The 20175-nt window shown below is 36.5% G+C and overlaps 1 protein-coding gene across 1 annotated transcript; it reads right to left on the reverse strand.

The window, feature by feature from the left end:
• Positions 1-10279: 10279 nt before the first annotated feature.
• LOC137745945 (cationic peroxidase 1-like) lies at positions 10280-13090 on the reverse strand. Its single transcript, XM_068485978.1, has 4 exons — positions 12802-13090; positions 11447-11638; positions 11090-11255; positions 10280-10995 (listed from the first exon to the last, which is right to left on the reverse strand). Exons 1-4 carry the CDS (start codon positions 13027-13029, stop codon positions 10610-10612), a joined length of 972 nt encoding a protein of 323 aa, XP_068342079.1. The 5' UTR covers positions 13030-13090; the 3' UTR covers positions 10280-10609.
• Positions 13091-20175: the final 7085 nt, after the last annotated feature.

A 20175-nucleotide genomic window follows, 5' to 3' on the forward strand; every position in this document is an offset into this window, starting at 1 on the left:
CCGACATCACCCATTGACACAATAAGGCCGTTTTGTAGTAGTGACCTTCGGGCCTTGTTTTGTCCCATAGCCCTAGGTATGGAACCTTCACCCGAAGACGAATTTTCTACCCTTGTTTGTTGAATGGTAGGAGATCCATCTTCATCCCCATCTACAACTAAGGATTGAGTTTTGAACTCCGGCGTAGGACTTACTCTATGTTGAGGTGAATCTTCAAATAACATACGCCCTTTACAAATTTCCCAACAACGGTGAAACTAAAAGGGTTTTGAGCTGCTCTCCATATACAATTCCTCCACTTGGTGTACCTAGAAAATATAATTACAAAAAATAAAGGAAATTAATTTATGAAATTAAATGTAATATAATTAAATATTTAAAATAAATTGTGAAAACATTTACTTCGTCGTAGTAATTGGTGCCGCTTTCATGTTTACTTGTGGCTGCTAACAGTGCTTGATGCCATTTATTCAAACTTGGATGAAGATGTTTCTTCCATCTTGAAGAACAACTCTCATGGTTCGGGTCTTCGGTGGAGTGGTGCCTTCGTAGAAGTCATAGTATTTTTCAGACGCACGAGTCGAAACACCTTCACTTGTTTGAGAACTCCCCCTCACACTATCTTCCGAGACCCATCTATAAGCCATGCAAAAAGTTTCATCTTCTTTTCGGGTCCAAGCCCTACCTTTCATTGTAGATGAGGCTATTTGAAAATTATTGAAAAAATTGAAGGAAAGATTATTGGAAAATGTAAGAAATTATGAGAATTGAAATGGTGTAGGAATGTCTTAGGTATTTATAGGGAAAAAAAAAGAAGAGAATTTTTTAAAATATTTTTTTAAAAAAATTTGGCCAAAAAAGATAAAAAATTCAAATCCAATGGTAATTGATGTCAGCTAGCCATTGTGTTTAAATTCTAGCATGGTTCGGGGCTAGCTGGCTGGCTGGTTTGGGCCGGCCGATTGGCCCTTCGGCCTTTTTTTGTCCAGTGGGGCTCACGAGCCCTTTGACCTGATCCTTGGTTGGAGACAATTTTCGGACTATTTTTGACCTTCTGGTCATCTGGACCCTTCGGTTGGAGATGACCTTATGTCCTTGATCCAAAGCTCGTACGGTGATTGAAAGAAAGAATGACTTTTGCAGCTTAAGTTTGCTTTAAGCCTCACATTGGGACTCCTCCACTCTTAATATGTTGATTTAAGTGTTGATGGAGTTTAGTTGGATTCGTCAGAATTAAGGGAGGCGTGCAGTGGTGGCGGTGCGGTTTATTGGGTGTAGGGATTCAAATTAGACTTCAATTTTATTTATTTTTATTTGTTTAAGGACAAAATCGAAAGTTTAATGGAGAGAAGTTATTAGTTGGGTGTAAAGAGAAAAATTTTGAGTCTAAATATAATTTTTCTAACTAGATATATCATATTATAGGATTATCGTTGTTTCTTTATACTTCTTCTTATACAAATCATACAGTAAGATTCGATTATAAGACCTCGAATTAAAACCTCAAATACAAAAGTAATTGCTACTGAGCCATTTAAAATTTCAAACTACACGCCTTTTGCAGGGCTCTTAATGTATATTTCTAAAAATTAATCAGTTTTGACGAAACACGGTAAAATTTGCTGAACATGGTTGATGTCAACAATCAAGTTCCATGAGTTCATTAATTTTTTTTTAATAACGATTAAACTATATATGCACGTATCTTATTTGTTTGACTTTCATTGTGTTGGATTTATTTACTCCCAAAAAAGCAGAAGAAAGAACAAAGGTCCTCTACTTCACATTCTCTCTCAGACTCCCACTTCAAGTTCAAGCTCTTTCAAATCACACAAAAGAAAGCCAAACAACACCAACATCGATCAATCCAAAATCATGTTCAGTGGCAACCCAGACCCTCCCAAAAAGTCGCTCACAACTAAACAAGATGATGAGAGCAAGTTCTTCTCTAAGCATTTGTCCAAGGAAAGCTCCGTAGCTAATCCATCTTTGAGAGTATATTATGGAGGATTGCCTGCTAACGTCCCATTTGTGTGGGAATCTCAGCCAGGTACCCCAAAATACGCATTCCGTGAGGACACAGTGCTTCCTCCTCTCAGTCCTCCTCCTTCATACTATTCCAATTCCTATAAAAAACCAACCAACAATAAGTATTCAAGATCCAATCTTTTGCACACCCTTTTCCTAAAAATAAGTCTCAAGAAAACCCAAGTGCCATCTTCACCATCTTCGCCTTCATCGTCACCATCTTCATTGTTCTCGCCATCGTCAAATTCATCAGTGAGTACAAGGAAGTACCATGGAAGGAACCGGTTTACGAGCAACTCCTCGTTTGATTCTATGGGAGATTATGAAGAAGGGGATGTTGGCTCACCTACTTCAACATGGTGCTTCCGATTAAGCAGGGTGAGCACTGGAGGCAACCGAGGCTGCCATGGATTTTAATATGATGAAAAAGGCATGATGGCCAATGCAAGGTTACTCTTAGTTAGTAATGCTTTGTAATGTATCTTAAGTTTTGTTTGTTTAATGTCTAGAATGTATTGTGGTAGTAACCTCAATTACTGCTCAAAATTCTTAAACATAATTATTTATCTGAAAAAGTGTATATCTAGTCGTTGTGCTTCTAATCAGTCACGCATACTCCTTTTGCTTCTCTTTCATTTTCTGATTTGTACAAGTTCGATGACCATCAGTTACATAATTTGTAACTCAAGTGGTTGAAAGCGTTTATTATTGGAGGTTCCATATTTGAATTCATCTCATTAACACCCCTTCTATAAGGGGAAAAGACATAAATCTAAGTAAAATGTGGCTGTTAGCCTGTTATCAATATCAAAATATTGATGCTTTATATATTGAATGTGCAGCAAAGATGAAGATTAATTAACTTTAAGGTAGCACCATTTACAAAAATGTCAAGTACAAATCTTTTATTACTAATATTATCTTGGTTTGGGTTTATTTTTTTATGTGTAAATTAGAAATATCATCCTGATAATCATAAATAAATAAAAACTCTTGCAGAGTTTGGTTGGAGAACTAAAATTAATCCTCAGCTAGCCACTTCTCATGTTCTCGCTGATTTTCAGTAACCAATTTCTTTTGATGTCTTCTTCCATTGAAAATCATCATCATTGTTCTCTTCATAGCGTATCGAGCTTGACGTGTTTTTATTTATTTTTTTAATCTAAGATTAATATTGTTATTCAGGAGGAAAGCCTTTATGTTTTTTTTTAAGCGCAATATCAAGGATGGTGGGTGCTGTTGAGGGAAGGGTGGAAGGGAGATAATCCATACTTTGAGTTAGAGAAGTGCTAAGGAGACTCTATCAAAAGTAGACACAATTTCCGTGCCAACATTATAAAACAATGTGCCAAAAAGATGAGATGACGGAGAGTTTATGAAGAGTCTCACTTCGAGAGAGTTTCCTTAGCATTTCTCTTTGAGATATCCATTGAGCAGCTCTTGTTTAAGCTGTTCTTAATACATCTACCATAGACATCATCTTATTTTGATTTGGGTTTTGAGAAATGGATTTGCTGTTTTGCACTCTGGTAGTTGGTTGTTGGGAACATTGTGTTTGATTTGTTTTTTTTTTTTTTCTCTACATCTGGCTGCTAAATATTTAAAGCGGTGGGGAAAGATGGGTGCAGGTTCCTGCCCATGTATTCAATAGAGTGGCTCCGTGATTTGTTAGGTATCTTTTAATTTGGCTCTGCCTTGTCCTCTTCACATGTTAACGACATTTTCCAGCTGTAAAGACTCTGTGTGCATCATGCAGTGCCTTCTTCTCCATTCACTTACTCCATTATTGAGCTGTACATAATATTATTACCACAAGGACCCATATTTCATTAATGTCTTACATACATATTTCATTAATGCATCATATAGATATCAAACATGCCTAACTTGCCTACAAATCTTACAAATATCATATTCATCACTGTCTTCGTTAAGACATCTGCAAGCTGATCTACAGACTTAACTCTAGGTATTTCAATAATCTTCTTGTCAAGCTTCTTTTTTATGGAAAAAAAAAATCTAGTTCCAAATATTTGTTCGATCATGATGAACTGTATTAGCTGCAATCTAACATGCGGCTTTATTGTCACAATACAACTTCATGGCTTCTTTCGGACCATATCTTAAATCCTTCAAGATATTCCATAACCAAAGCATTTCATTAGTTCCCAAAGCAACTATCCTATACGTACTCTACTTCAATACTTGAGCGAGCAACAACATTCTGTTTCTTACTTCTCCAAGTCATCAGATTACCTTCCACAAACTTGAAGTAACCTGAAGTTAAATGCCTATCATCAATCAATCCAGCTCAATCAGCATATGTATACGCTTCAACCTTTAAATGATCATTCTTTGAAAACAAGATCCCTTTTTCAGAGCTAGCTTCACATATAATAAAATTTGCACCGATGCATCCATATGTTGCTTCCTAGGATCATGAATAAAATGACTTACCACACTTAAAGCATAAGTCAAGTTTGGTTGTGTATGAACCAAATACATCAAATCTTCTTACTAACTGGTGGTATCTCATCGTATCACATAGTAGTTGATCCAAATCAGACAACAACTTCAACCCTTCTTCCAACTACATATCAACTGGTTTTGTGAAATCCTGCTCTTGGATTTCACTATTGTAAATTACGTATTATGTATTAGCAAGATTTTATATTATTTGCCAGAATTTATATGAGTTTTATTAAATCTAGATTTTGATTAAATTAATTACGAAGTTTGAATTTTGGTCAGTAATCATTAAAAATCTGTAGACCTTACGAAGTCACATTAGGTACAGATGGAAAAAGCTCGATCCTACGAGCGCTTAGGTGAAAATTGTTCGTGAATCGGTGTTGAAACAAAGAAATTAAAGGCATTTAAAAATAAAAAAAAATGGAAGCTGTTTGATGGCAATGGGAGAGAGGGGGAAAGGAGAGACGTGGGAGAGAAAAAGGGGAGAGGGTGACCAATCAGGAGGAAGGGAAAGGAGGGAAAGGAAAGAAGAGGGAAGATGAGGAAACCAGATCTAACTCCTCGACCCGTTTTTGCGTGACTTGACCCGATTGTAACCATGGATTCCGACGCCAACTTTGGCTTTTCTCTAGCAATTCACAGTGAAAAAAACACATGGGGACAACTCCATAACCTTCCCTCTTCCATTTTCATAAAAAAATATGATACAAATTCGTCCATTTCTTGAGAATTAAAGCCGAGGGCTTCGTGGGGTGCACGGCGGCGATCCGCTGTTTCTGAATAGTATTCCGATGCTTACCACCATCAAAATGCTTCCCTTGAACCCAGGAGTAAACCCCAAACAAGTATGGGCATGGTGGAGTTGCGGATTTGACAAGTCGAAGCTCACCATTACTAGGGTTTTCGATGGATCGAGGGCAATTTCAGGTATTTTTTGGCCAAATTGGATTTCGGCCCAGGTATGAAAGTTATTCCCCTTGTTGTGTTCTACAATTCTATAAAATTTGGTAATTTTTGCATGCGGCGGCATGTGGCCAGTGGGCCAACTTTGTCTTTCTAGGCTAAATTTGATATTTGACATCCATTCGATAAAATTCCGTTGTTTGAATCTAGTTCCATTAGGGTCCACCACTTGACTCATGTAGCAAACAAAGATCCGACCATTAGATCGTCACTAAATGTTAATATGTTATCATACGTATTATTTAAGGACTCCAGAAATTTACGGATAAAAAATCCTACGGGCAGATCTTCCTAATTGAATTACTAGGGTTGACTTTGATCAAAATGTTAGTAACTGTTCTTATGTTCAAAAATTGGTACTACTAGAGACTAAGTAGAGTCTAGTGGGGCTATATTGGTTAGTGGGCTATCCCAGTTAATATATACCTCGATGTACGTGTATGAGACGCATTATTGTGATATATATGTGTATTTAACTTCTTATTAAAATAAATGAGATGTACGATTGGTAGTTTGAAAATATGAGATGAAACCTTGATAGAAATATTCCGTAGAATTCATATGTCTGGGTGACTAGATATTGGGTAGTTAAGAGGAATCAGTATTATGTATATTTGAAATTGTGATTCATAATGAATTGACGTAGGTTATAGTATGTGATTCAATATTCGTTTGTTTTGTGGAATCGATAGTGCGTACGCTAGTAATTGTAATTTTATTTATGTTGATGTATGTTGTGTGAAGATGTGACTGCACCATGTAGCAGTGGTACATGGATGTTCCGCCTGGTTAATCCGCATTGGGCAACCCTAGGATCGCGACTGGCTAATCTACATTGGGCGATCCTTGTTACCTAAGCATGGCCATATGTTTTTTTAGGGGTGATCATGCCTGGTTGATCCGCATTGGGTGATCACTGCCTATTAGCATGTGTAGGAGTGACTCTGCCTGGTTAATCCGCATTGGGGTGTCACAACCTACTTGGTTACTTATTGTAGGCTTCGGCTGAACTGTGTCACTCTAGCCCTAATTTTTAGTGTATTTGTGAACAATGGTTTTGAGAATCTTGTGAATTGAATTGAAAAGCCCTTGGACGTCTGGGTGACTTCTTCGGGATTTCCAGCAATTCGATTATGATTTCATAAAGTATGAAATTATAAGGTATGGATATAATTGTTATTATTATGGTCAGATTAGTTAATTAATTAATATGGCTAGAGAATGGTATTGTGTTTCGTTGGTTCTTTGATATGTTACATGATGTGAATTGCGGTATTGTGTTGAAAACCTAATGATTTATATGATTGATGAAATGAAAATCTTGGTTGTCAAGTGGGTTCGCAATAGAGCCCTGAATCTAATAATTCATGCTTGTCGAGTTCCAACAATTATTTGTGGAATGTTATGCCTTTCTACTAGAACGTTTTGTGTTAAAAAGTTGGACTGTGGTGAGTGTTGAACTACGAATGGTTTAATCCCATCAGAGGGTACGCAGATAGTTTAACAAAGAGGTTAGATGCAACAATAGAGTAAACAAAAATTTACTACGCAATTCGAATCTTGAGTTGTGCTTTGTTCATATCCCGAAGGCGGGGTATGTTAGATATACGGGTACTTAATGATGTCACGCATTGATCCTGGATGTATGTCAGGATCGGGGCGTGACATGTTTACAGGCTGACATTCCAGTCTTATGTAACAAATCAAGAACATATTTCCTCTATGACAGAAAGATATCATTCTTCGAACGGGCAACTTCAACACCCAAGAAATACTTTAGTGGACGAAGATCTTTCATCTCAAATTTGTGTGACAAGTAACTTTACTATGCTTGTCGCTTCTTAAGATCATCACTAGTCATTACCATATCATCTACATAGAAAATGAGTACCATAATCTTACATTTCTTTTCTTTAGGAACAAAGTATGATCAGATTTTATTTGTTTGTAGCCGAAGGCTCTCTTAGACTTCATTCATTGTTGAAACAAAGATCTCGGTGATTGTTTGAGACCATACAATGGTTTCTTGAATTGACACACTTTATTTTGATATTTGGCTAGCCCACTCAAACCAGGTGGGAGCTTCATGTACACTTTTTTAGTTAATTCTCTATGCAGAAATACATTCTTCACATCGAATTAGTCCAATAGCCAGTTGAGATTTGTTGCCAATGACATGAGAACTCTAACGGTGTTGAATTTTGCTATTGGAGAAAATGTCTTGACGTAATCAATTTCATACCTATGAGTGTATCCCTTCACCACATGTCTCACTTTGTATTTTTCGATTGATCCATCAGAATTATATTTCATTGTATAAACCCATAAGCACCCCTACAAGTTTTTTACCCAGTGGTATTTCAACGAGCTCCCATGTCTCATTATTCCTTAAGAAATTCATCTCTTCGTTCGTTGTTGATTTTCATCTTGAATCTGCAAAGGCGTCCCACATTGAACAAATACAGAAGATAATTGACATATATTATACCGTATTAAAACCCTAACAAAAATAGTTTCAAGTTCCAAGCATTTTACTTGTGAAAATGCACTTTTTAAATTAAGCCATGAAATAATCATTATTCAGCACAAGATGTGGGACTAAGTGACACAGTTCCAAGCATGGGGTATGAATATACGTGTCGTTTTAAAAGTGTACCAAGAAGATCAAAGGACAAAGAAATGGTGAGTGCTGGGTACACCAACTGAGTGTACAAAGAGATTTTATTCTTGGCATATTATTCAATGAAGAGGATGTTACTGAAGAACCTAAACAGGAAGTAAAAGGAAAGAATTTGAAACCACCAACCAGACATATCGACTACAACTTGATCAATATATTTTCAGTCTTTCTTTGTTTGTCTAATTAATTTGTCGGCAGCTCTTGTGCTGAAGAAAATGACGACTAATTGCATGTACACTGGTGCTCCATGTGCGCGGGCCATTCGTTGAATGGAATATTTTAGACACAAATGACTCCAACTGCATCTAGACTCCACATGCACAACTGTTTTTGCCCTTTGGCCATGTACTTTTGGGCAAACAATCGTATTAAGGGCAGAACCATGAATTTATAGAGTCGTTTACATATGAACATCGAAGTAAAGTTAATTTATTTCTTCTTAAGAAGCAGGAAACTCGAATGTGATTAGCTAAGGGAGTTGTTTTTCATTACAAAGAACAAAAAAGAGCTATTAAAGTTGTTGACTGCGGTTCCATTTTAAGAGTCACTAGAGCGCGGTGGGCTATTTTTTGTTTGGTAAGCTTGGCTTATATATCTTACCCCACTATCTTATATTTTTATTTTTAATTTGTACCCATCTTTAATTTGCAAACCTTTTTTAATTTGTACTAATTTTCTTTTCAGTTTTAATTTGTACTCATATATTAATTTCTTTTTGTGCCCATATTTTAAAAAATTTTATTTGTATTTGTGCCCATTTGTTTACAATCACGTGACCAAGGTTTTAAAAAACGCTAGGTGCTAGTTGAGCGGTGGGCAGGGGCCTAGCACCTAGGCGGCCTAGGCGGATTTATATAAATTGATTAAATATCTTGTAAATAAGTGCTTATTTACACTTAAAAAAAAAACTATACTTGTATGGATGATAGAAAAATGATAAAATGCAAAAATAGAAGTAGAAGAATACACAAAATACATTTATCCAACAATTGAATAAATTTGTAGTCAATCCATCGTTTAAAAGTTAATAAGATTGTAAGCATATAAAATGGGCCGGCCCAACCCACCCCACACTTTCTTTTCTTTTTCTCCTCATGTCTTCTGCCGCATCAGCTTTGTTTCTCTATTATTGTAGTCAACTCTCTCTCTACTTTTTGGTTTTCTCTATTATTGTAGTCACCTCCCTCTCTACTTTTTGGTAAACAATTCTCTCTCTCTTTCTCTCTCATTGTAGTCAGCTTTGTTTCCATCGCTTCCTCTGTGTCTTTTGGGCCTTTGGCGCTGCTTCTTCTTCTCTCATATCTCCCATCATCAGACCTCTCCCACCATCTCCAAAAGCTACTTCAAACCCCTAACCTTCAACCCAAAAACCCGAAAGAATTCCAAAAAACCCAACTATCAAGCAACATCAACCCGGCTCCGACGAGGCTCCGACGAGATTTCCAGTCCGCCCTCTTTCTTCTCGTTAGATCGCAACAGAAAGGAGAACCGCCAAGGCTCTTACGAGGCTGCCTAGACAGTCGTCTACCACCGCCTAGACAGTCGTCTACCACCGCCTAGACCACCTAGATAGTGCCTAGGCGGCCGACTAACCCATACCCGATTTTATGAATGATATGGCATTAATCCCGACGGCACTCCACCGCCCAGCGCCTAGGCGGCCGCCTAGGGCGTTTTTTAGAACATTACATGTGACATTGTATGATTAATTAAAGATAGAAAAAAATTACGTGTGGTATATTTATGTTTTATGGCTAAACTTTGTATCATATATTTATATTTTTAGTTTGTACCCACTTTTCATTTGCAACCTTTGTTTTAATTTGTAGTATTTTCTTTTTGCCTGAACTTGGTATTGCGATTTGTATTAGTAGGATGAAGCTGATTTTGGCTTGTAAAGGGAAGGAAATTGTTGACCAATTCTCTTAAATTCTCTATCCCCATGTAAAGAATTCTCTCACAATTCATGTGAATTATCTGGAAGTTATAATCTAATTCACTCAAAATCTCTCGGAATTCATTTCTTTTTTTCTCGCAAACTCTCTCAAATTCCGTAGATTTAAATTCCCTGAAACTCTCTCAAAATCCTAATTGAATACATCCCTCTAAGAAGAATATATTTGCTCCCCAAATTATACAGTTACGTATAAGTAAAAAATCTCATTCCCACGTTCTCTCTACTTTTAATTTACACAATCATATTTAATGTTGCATACTTACTATAATAAAAACAAGCATTACAGCATCTCAACCCTTCCTTATGTTACACACTTGCTATAACAAAAACAAGCTGTAATAGCATTTACAGCATCTCAACTCCACTCTCCCTCTTCCCGTGATGAAAACATCAAGAAAAATGCTTTTATTAATGGAATTAATTCATCTACAAAAACCCCACGTCATAAAAAGCAAACAATCCAAAATAGACACTTGGAAATAACCAAGCCAGCTCCCTGGTTCTAGAACTTAGTTGACTTTTCTACAATCGGTCCTAATCTGACCCCTAGAGCCCGTGAGAGGGCTAAGGTTTCCCATCTTTTTGATAGCATTGGCAAAGTCTGCTCTGAAGGTTGCAGGATTGCTCACGTAAGCGTTCACCTGAGAGTCTGTAGACCCACCACTACAGAGCTGTTGGTCAGAGTGCAATAGGCCCTTTTGGCTCACCAAATTCCTGAAATAAGCATTGTCAAAAGATGTTGGACTTGTGACATCGAGCGGGGAGAGATTGTTATCGCCTCCCCTAGTTGGACAACTTGATTTCAATGATGTTGCGAATGAATTGTTTATGTTTGGTTCGTTGTAAAGACGTGCCCGGAATGATGTACACTTAGCTTGCCCAATTGTATGAGATCCTAATTATTAAACAACAAAAAACAAAGTAATTAGAGATTGGACTTGATTATTAACGCTAAATAATAAGTAGAGATGATACAACTTTGAGCAAACCTGAGAGGGCAACTAGCTCCTTGGCAGTGAAGCCTTTGTTTGAGAAAGCAGTAATTAGGCCAGCAAGATTCAATGTGGGAGCGGGTATGTTGGAATTGGCAGCACTTAGGCTTGCTGTGGTGGAGTCTCTTCTGCCTAATGGCACTGTATATGTAGGTCCACCCAACTGTTTAAACAACACAAATTAAGATTTAACGATCACTAACTATATAGGAAAATCGTTATTAGCATTGTAAACAAATCATCATACAACCTTTCCGTATAATAATTTAAAGGAAAATTGCACTTGAAGAAATGCATGATAATTCTTTTCAGAGCCTCAATAATAGTTGATTATTAGAAGGGTCTTTGACTTACTGCAACAATAGAGTCCCGAGCAGCAACGGTTAAGATGTCAGCACAAGAGACCACTTTGGGGCAGAGACTTTCCAATTGAGATTTAATTGTATTGATTACATCAAATCCCCTCAAAGAATTAGCATTAGGACCTGCTGTTTTCTCTCCTGTGAAATTGGGTGTGTCATCCAGCAGAACCGAAGCATCACATCCCTGCATGCACAATTCACATTTGTTATCCAAACTTGTCAACTTTTTCTGGGAGAAACATGACTCTTTTTTTGTCCTAATCTGTATATGCATATTCACTATTTTTTGGCACTCCGGCAGAAAGCTTAGTTGAATGCGTGGTCCGTGAAGAATGAGCAAATGAGAAGTCAAATCAGATTATTGTATGGTTAAAAATTAAAACCGGAATAGAAAAGAAATTAACTTGCGAACAACAAATCAAAAAGTCCAAGATTTTGGCTGTCGATCCGAGTGTTAAAAAAGGTTGTATTTCTCTTACTTTATCTTCCACTTTAAAACTGTAGGTGATAAAGACAGCAGACAAAAAATGAGAAAATTTCATTATACAACTCTTTTCCGACATCTTTTTTCCTCTTCTACAAGACTCAGAAAAAACTGTCCAATTGTCCTTTTGAAACAAATGTCCTAGCTCAAATAAATAAAACGAAACGGAGTGATTGAGAATTTGTTTACGATGTGCTATTCACACATCTTATTTTACTTTTCACACACCTTTTGTTAATTTCTATCCGTTGATCTTTTTCAATTCATCCGATCTAACAGTCGAAAATTAAAAGAGTGAGAAATAAAAAAGGATGTGTAGATATCACATCCTTTCGTTTATAACTATCTTCTTCTTTTTTTCCTCTTCAACTAGGTAAAAAAAGAATTCACGGAATTATATTTGAAGAATTTATTAACTTCCTTTTTGGTAGGAAAAAACTCTAAAACAAACTCCATCAAATTTGTATTAAAAAATATATGGAATAACGAAAATGTTTTTACCAATATGTTCCATATATAGAGAAAAATGTCAGCGAAGCTTAATTTTTTTTGTCACAACATAACCTAAGCATATACTAAACTATCCATGACATATTACATGTGAACAATTATATATATGTTGTTGTTAATAGGATTCCAAAAAAGCCTCACGCACTCTAACCATGCACAAATATGCGGAAAAAAACACACTTGAAAGGAGTGCAGAATGAATCTACAAAATGTATATTTTAGAGTGTGCCAACAACAATCTATATATACACACGAGCATGCATGCATGCAGGTTAAAGATAAGACATATATATGAGTGAAAATCATTAGGCGGAAATTTAAAGGGACGATAGTATGTAGAAATGATCACTTGCGTTAACAAAACAATCATGGAAATGAAGACGGAGCAAGGAAGCTCCCATGCGAGCTTCCTTCGACACTGCTGAGTTCACCGCCGATTTAATGGTGGACAGTGCATTAGGACACGATTTTCCATAGAAAGTAGAGGACAACTGAGCAGAAGCTCCAACAAGAAGGAAAAATAATGACAATGAGATTTTAGTGTTTGTGGGAGTGCATGAACCAGTATCATATGAACCCATGACTGATGTCTAACTGGGTTTCTGATAACCAATATAACTAAGAAACAAAGAGAGAAGAAGAAGCTTGCGACTAGTTTCTTGGTTTAATGCAGCATCATGTCCTATGTATTTATAGCCCGTGGTATAACACTGGACTATTGCGTTTTGATAATGCTAGACTTCGAGTCAACTCAAAAAAAAAAAAAAAAAAAAAAAAAAAAGAATGTTAATCAACACTTAACTTAAGTTATAATTCAATTATCCACAATTATATTATTTAGTTTACAAAATTTAATTTAAAATTTTGATCTTCTTAGCATTATTTATAAAAAAAATATTATGTGAAAAAGTAAGTAAGAAAAAAAGAAAAGGAAGGATAGGTGAGGTAAAGGCAGTTTCATGTACGACTGATTAATTATTAGAACCTTTGGATTTGTCTCAACTTAATAAGATATTAAATTGGATTAGTAAGATCAAGACTAATGTTAGTTATTGGTCTAGTCCACGTTTCATAGCCAATGGGCAATGATGATATTGGTTTTCATGGACTTGTCAATGCAATATATATGTGCGGGTCATTTTCACGGTATAATCCACTTTATTTTCGCCTTTTTTATTTGGCAAAGAAGAAGATCGTAGCTCCTATAACTGATTATAATTTCTGGGTCATTTTCACGGTCAAATCCACTTTTTTTTTTTTTTTTCTCTCTCTCTTTTTTTTTAATGTTGGAAAAAGAGAAGATCGTAGCTCCTCTAATTAATTATAACTTTTTCTAGCTTCATTTCATTCAATTTCTCTTCATAGTCTTGATTTAATGTTGATGGTTCTTTACTGCGGTGATAGAAAGCAATTATGCATACATAATCTTACAAAGGTAGATCAGTGGATGCACAAGGGGATCAAGGTGGTCCCAAGACCACCCAGAGTCGGGAAATATATGTAAAGATCTTCTGAGGATTCTCCGAATATTTTGTACGAGTCCTTTTATTCCTACTAAGTGTTTGGCAAAATACATGTCAGGCATCTTTCAACATGTTACTTCGATAACACTCAGCAAATTCTCTCAATATCACTCATCAGATTGTTTCTGCATGTATAGTTAACTATTGAAATGTGCACGTCATGGTATGATTCACAAGGACAAGTTCACCCAGTGTTCGATGAAATGCCTCAGTAAATAAACTGAAAATATTTTGCGAACTTCGTGCTCATTTTTTGTCTAAAAAACTTAAACCTTTTAATACTTAGACCCCCAAAGATTCGAATCCTGGATCCACCACTGCACTCTTGTGAGGGATTTGACACACATTGAATCCCCTCCTCCTTAACAACTAAATATTTAACCCATTAAACTATCAGAGGCGTAAGCACTATGAGGCCAGCATAGGCTTAGGCATACCCTCACTCTTTCAGCCTTTCCAAATAATTAGTATTATACGTTTTTTTTGGGTAAACTTAGTATTATATTTCTTTTAGTTTATACAAAACTCTTAAATTCTATTCACCAATAGTTAAAATAAGAGGTTTCTTTTCTTTTCAATCCCAACAACACTCATCCTAAAACTAAATTTAACATCTTCTTTTATAAATAAATCAATATCTCTTAAAATTAAAACTTAAAGTCTAGTTTACTTTTATCAAAAAATATTCTTTACATTACCAACTGAAGAATATTTAGCTTTGAGCTTTTCCTCCTCTCCTTCTTGAAATTTTATATATTTTGTCCTCCAAGTTCCCAACCCACTACAATATTAAGGTTTGTGAATTTCTCTGTCTCTTTAACTTATTACTAAATTTTTATAACTTCATGAATTTTGTTCTCCAAAATCCCAATCCATTCTTTGCATTTATTGTTCGAAAATTCTCAATCCGTCTATATTGACCTGGGATGATAATAGAGAGAGCATCTACTTAACCATATTTTGAGACCACATCACAATATAACTGTTAATAGTTGGACTACTTTCTTAAATCATTAAAGAAGGAATCCAATCAAATCAATTGCCTCAAACAATTTAATTAGCTCACAACTCCAAGCATTTATTATCCTCTCTTGTAGATACTATATATTTATTTTATTGTTTTTATCACAAATGGTCCCTAAAGTTGTCCCAAGCACCGAAATTGAAAATGGATCAATGTAATCTTAGAAAATAGGTGTCACAAATTAATGTGGTCTTTCTATCACAATTTTGTCAAAAATTCTATTATATGTTGATGTGGCACATAAATAAGACTCACGAGGTTTATGAGTTTTTATCACAAATGGCACTATCGTATGAAAAAAAAAAATTATGATGTAATATTCATTTTCATTATACTATTGACACTTATTCATAATGAGAACCATATTTGTCGCTAGTTAGTTGGGATTAATGCTAATAACATTTAATTATGCTGTTGATTAAGCAAAATCATGTCGGCCCCCAACAAAAATCTTTTGCTGTGTAGTGGATTTTGTATACGTGTGGTTTGGCTCGTTTTATTTATTTTTTATTTTTATTCAGAGGTTCATGAGGGAGCCACGACCAGGGCATTATACGTACACCAAAGTCAATTATTTACAGACAAAAGCAGTAGCACATTGGCTTTCTGAATAAGGCCAAGGACATATAAACCACATATTCCACCTTCTGGTTAACTCGCACTTTAGACGTCTAGAAAATCTTAGTCCTTTGGATTTTTGTGATCATTTCCACAAGCTATAATCACTGCCAGAAATTATTATTCGACCGACAATATTTTTTCGGACGAACAACATTTCGTCAGGCAAATATTCTTTATCTGACGGAATTTAAATGTTCATCAGGTAAAAACGATCAATGTTTTTGTCACACAAAGTGTACTTCGTTGGGTAACGTTTTCGTGCCAAGAAAAACACTTGGCGTGTAATATGGCATTCTTTGCACAACAAACTATTAGGGTTTCGTCGCGCAAAAGTGTATTTTAGGGTTTAGGGTTTAGGGTTTATATTTTGTGTGGCAAACTATGACATTTCGTCGAGTAAAGGTGAGGGACATTATTGGCAATATTTAATTCTTTCAATGATTTTCATAGTTTGCAAAACTAATTTCAACAATCCAATCAACAAACTTGTTTGTCTATACTCCAAGATCGCATACACCAAAAGTCACACAAAAAAAACTAAGGGATTACGTAGTGGGATGGAATCCTTCGAAGGTTACAAACAAAAAAATCACAATTTAAAAGTTAGTTTAGCTCTGGTTTTGATGATTTTTTAAACTACACTCCTTAGCCCTTGAAGAATACACTATTGAATATCACAAAATCTTACGTTCTACTTAATGGATGTATAGGCTAAGCTCTACATGTTTGTTGAATCAATTGTTTTAACTGGATATGCATTCTACGAAACTAGTTTCAACAATCAACCGTCAAACTTGTTTGTATATATACTCCGATATCGCATACGCCAAAAATCATCAAAAACAAACTTTAGGAGATTAAGTAATGAGACAAAATTCTTTGACGTTTACAAACATATCACCATGATTTAACAGCTATAACACCTTTGATTTTGATCTTTTCTTTTAAGGACGGTAATTGAGAATTTGAGAGTAAAACCACAAAGTGAATTGACCTGGTCATCAAATTCAATGATTTTTTAACAGGCGAATGCTTTTATTTCATCAGGCAAACATTTGAACGACTAATTTTACCTACAAAAATTTTGTTGAGCAAAATTGGAGATGACGAAGCAGTATTTGGTCCGACAAAATATTTTCGTATGGAAATGTTCTTTTTCTTTTTTTTTTTTTTTGGGGGGGGGGGGGGGGGTAGTGAACATTGTTGTTTTGTGAAAATAATATAATGGTATATGAGTTTTTATAGCTAAGGCAACCGGAGATATTTTGAAATTATGTTTTAATTAAAATTATGAATGATTTAGCTTAATTTGATATTAATATAATGTAGATTTTGCCTTGACTATTTTTTGGGAGCATTTTTGCTCACCACTATTTTGGTGTATGCTCACCATACACCTAATAATTTGTTATGTACATGATGTGTTCTTTCACTTAACCTTGGCTAATTTTTTACAAAATTGGAAAAGTAACATTTAATGTAAAAGTTAATTAACTATAATTATAGTTGAAAGGATACGTGACAAACAATTAGGTATATGATGAGCATATACTATAATTATGATGGTAAGCAAAAATAGTCTCATACTTTTTGGTGCGCACATGCTAATTTTGTAAGACATAAAAATATCAAAATATTGAATTTCAGTGTCTTGTTGGGTATGACACACCTCGACCCAGAAAGTCCACTTGGACCCTGAATCGAGCTGTGCTGGCCGACACCTGGAAGGTGACGAAGCCATAAAATGTGATAGTGTACAAAAAGTGAATGAATTTGAATCTAAAAGTGTCTAAATACCAGAGTGCGCTACGAGTGGGAGCGAACCCATTTCACACGCGATGTCAGAGCATAAGTAAGGTACAGTAGTGTGGGTAAGAATCATACCCTTAAAAAATATCCATCAATACTAAGATTCGCCACAGATTCTTGTCGATACAAACTCAGCAGTTAAAACCTGGAGGGCACCAAACAGAAGGTGTGAGTAAGCAATAAAACCAAGCTTCCCAAAGTTACTACCTCTCAAAAAGTAATGCCCCTAAATGTAAAACCCGTATCGTTTTCCATAAGACAGTATAACATATATACATATATCCAAACCATACCCAGAAATGACCAAAACCACGGTTTGCCATCAACTCCACCATACATTAATAAGTAGGCCAAATGAACTAAATCAATACAAAGTGATATATCAGTCAGAGTCATCTAAAATGATTTGTACTTCTTATCCATATCTCATCAATCATGGCTAGCATATAAGTCGGAGTCACCTATAGTGACCTGTACGACTTATCCATATCTCATCAATCCTGGCTAGCATATAAGTCGGAGTCACCTATAGTGACCTGTACGACTTATCCATATCTCATCAATCCTGGCTAGCATATAAGTCGGAGTCACCTATAGTGACCTGTACGACTTATCCATATCTCATCAATCCTGGCTAGCCAATAGCTCAATAAGTATACCTGCACACGAGTCGGAACCACCTAAAATGGTCTGTACGACAGGACTGGGTGTAAATAAGTGCTACGATCACGTGAAGACTGGGCGAATAATCGCGGGTCACCTACGAGTCGGAACCACCTAAAGTGGTCTGTACGACAAGACTGTGCACCTACCTTGAATCCAAGGTGAGCGTAAGGTGCGGGAGATGAACATCACGTGAAGGACTGTGCCCTGGCCACGGGCGGGAGCACTAACACCGGGGTGCAGGTTTATGAGCTATACTATATCTCAACACAATCGTACTCACTACCATCACTAACATCAACATGTACTCACCTGAAGCTTACCTGGGTGTCCTGCGTCCACCTTTGCACTTGAAAGCATTCCCAATAATTATATGCAAGTAGTATACATATGGATATACCATGATGCAATCTAACACTCAACCATGTTGTAGCATTTTCAATTATAAACTATACAGTATGAAATGTACAATCAATAACGCTCTACTCCCGAACTACTTATTTTCAGAGATAATTATCCATAATAACCCAATTAACACTAATTAACTAACTAATTCACAAAACTAAAACTTGTCTTTATCAATTTCCTTTGCATTCCTCAATTTCCCAAATAAGGCTTTTGTCTCAAATATTTTATGGCTGCATCTAACTTCTCGTTAGACTGCCTACGTACCCTAAACAGGGATCAAGCCATTCGTAGTTCATATAGTACTTCAAGCATTCACAATAATTATATATGAAAGTGATATGCCTAATCAATTTAAAAGTGTCGATAGAACTCTCAACAATATGTACGATAAAAAGGAAAAGATCCACTCACCTGGAGTCCACGCTATGATTCTCTAGCGCACGCATCGAGGCGTCCTGAATGATTGGTCCCTGTGACCAATTATCAAATCACATCTCAGAACTCTTATCCGAAGAATACGTAATTCACATAAAACACAACCTCAACGACATTCTAAAATAGTTTGAGGCCCATTGACCACAAGTCAACCGTCGATCAAAGATCGACGGTAGGGTTTACAACCCTGTATAACTTGACCCGGAAGATCCGCATATCAGATTTCCCATCCGTAACTCCCAACGATCCACAATATGTTTCTAGAATAACATATTAAAGTTTCATTACGATCCAACGGTCAGATCTCCGCCAATTGCCTAAAACAAGTGGCCGTGAACATTTATTTTACTAACTTACAAATCCAATTCAGGAAGATCCGTAAGTCGGATTCCCGATCCGTAAATTCTTATGATCCTTAAATATTATGTATTATAATGTATCCAATTTTGGTGACGATCCAACGGTCGGATCATCGCTTCACATTTTTATCAAGTAACGTATCGTAACGAATTTAGGTTCCAACTATCAACCTACGTCATTCAAACGACAAAACTGAATTCAAAACATTCGACATAGCCTAAAAATAGCATTGGCGGCCCACTGGCCACGCGCCGCCGCACGCGCCGCCGCGGGTGGCGATCGGCCGCCCCGACTCGCCGGAAAATCCAACTATTTCCAAAAATTCTCAAACTTCACAGAAATGAAGATCTCAGTGAGTGGAGCAACTTTCATACCTGCCACGAAGTCCAAAAGTGGACGGAAGATGGTCAATTTTGCCCACGAAGCCGGCGGGTGCCTAAAACTTCCCGACGTCGATTCGTCGTCCACGGTGGTCCAACGGGGTCAAGGTTGGTTGGGTTTTGCTCCTGGGATGAAGGGCTACAAAGCCCAAGTGGTGGCATCGGCCATTGCTTTGCCGATTTGCCGGAAAATCGAAAAGGGTGGCCGGAGCACCATTGATTTTCGTCAACTTTCGTGGCCTCAAACCGCCTCATACCATGGTTAATCAAGGTGGTTCTTGGGTGGGTTTTGTAGAGGGGAATGAGAGCTTCAAGATGGTGGTGGTGGCATCCAAAAACTCCACCGGAGTTGGCCGGAATCGGCCTTGGAAGATGGACCCGCGGGTGGACGGAAACCACCTCCTTTTCTTCTTTTTTTTTTTTTTTTTTTCCTTTCTTTCCTCCCTCTATTTCTGATTTTGGGCTTCCCCCACAAAGTGGGGATTTAATTTAAATAAACACTAA

The sequence above is a fragment of the Pyrus communis genome, chromosome 9 (assembly GCF_963583255.1).
Source record: "Pyrus communis chromosome 9, drPyrComm1.1, whole genome shotgun sequence".
Lineage (NCBI taxonomy): Eukaryota > Viridiplantae > Streptophyta > Magnoliopsida > Rosales > Rosaceae > Pyrus > Pyrus communis.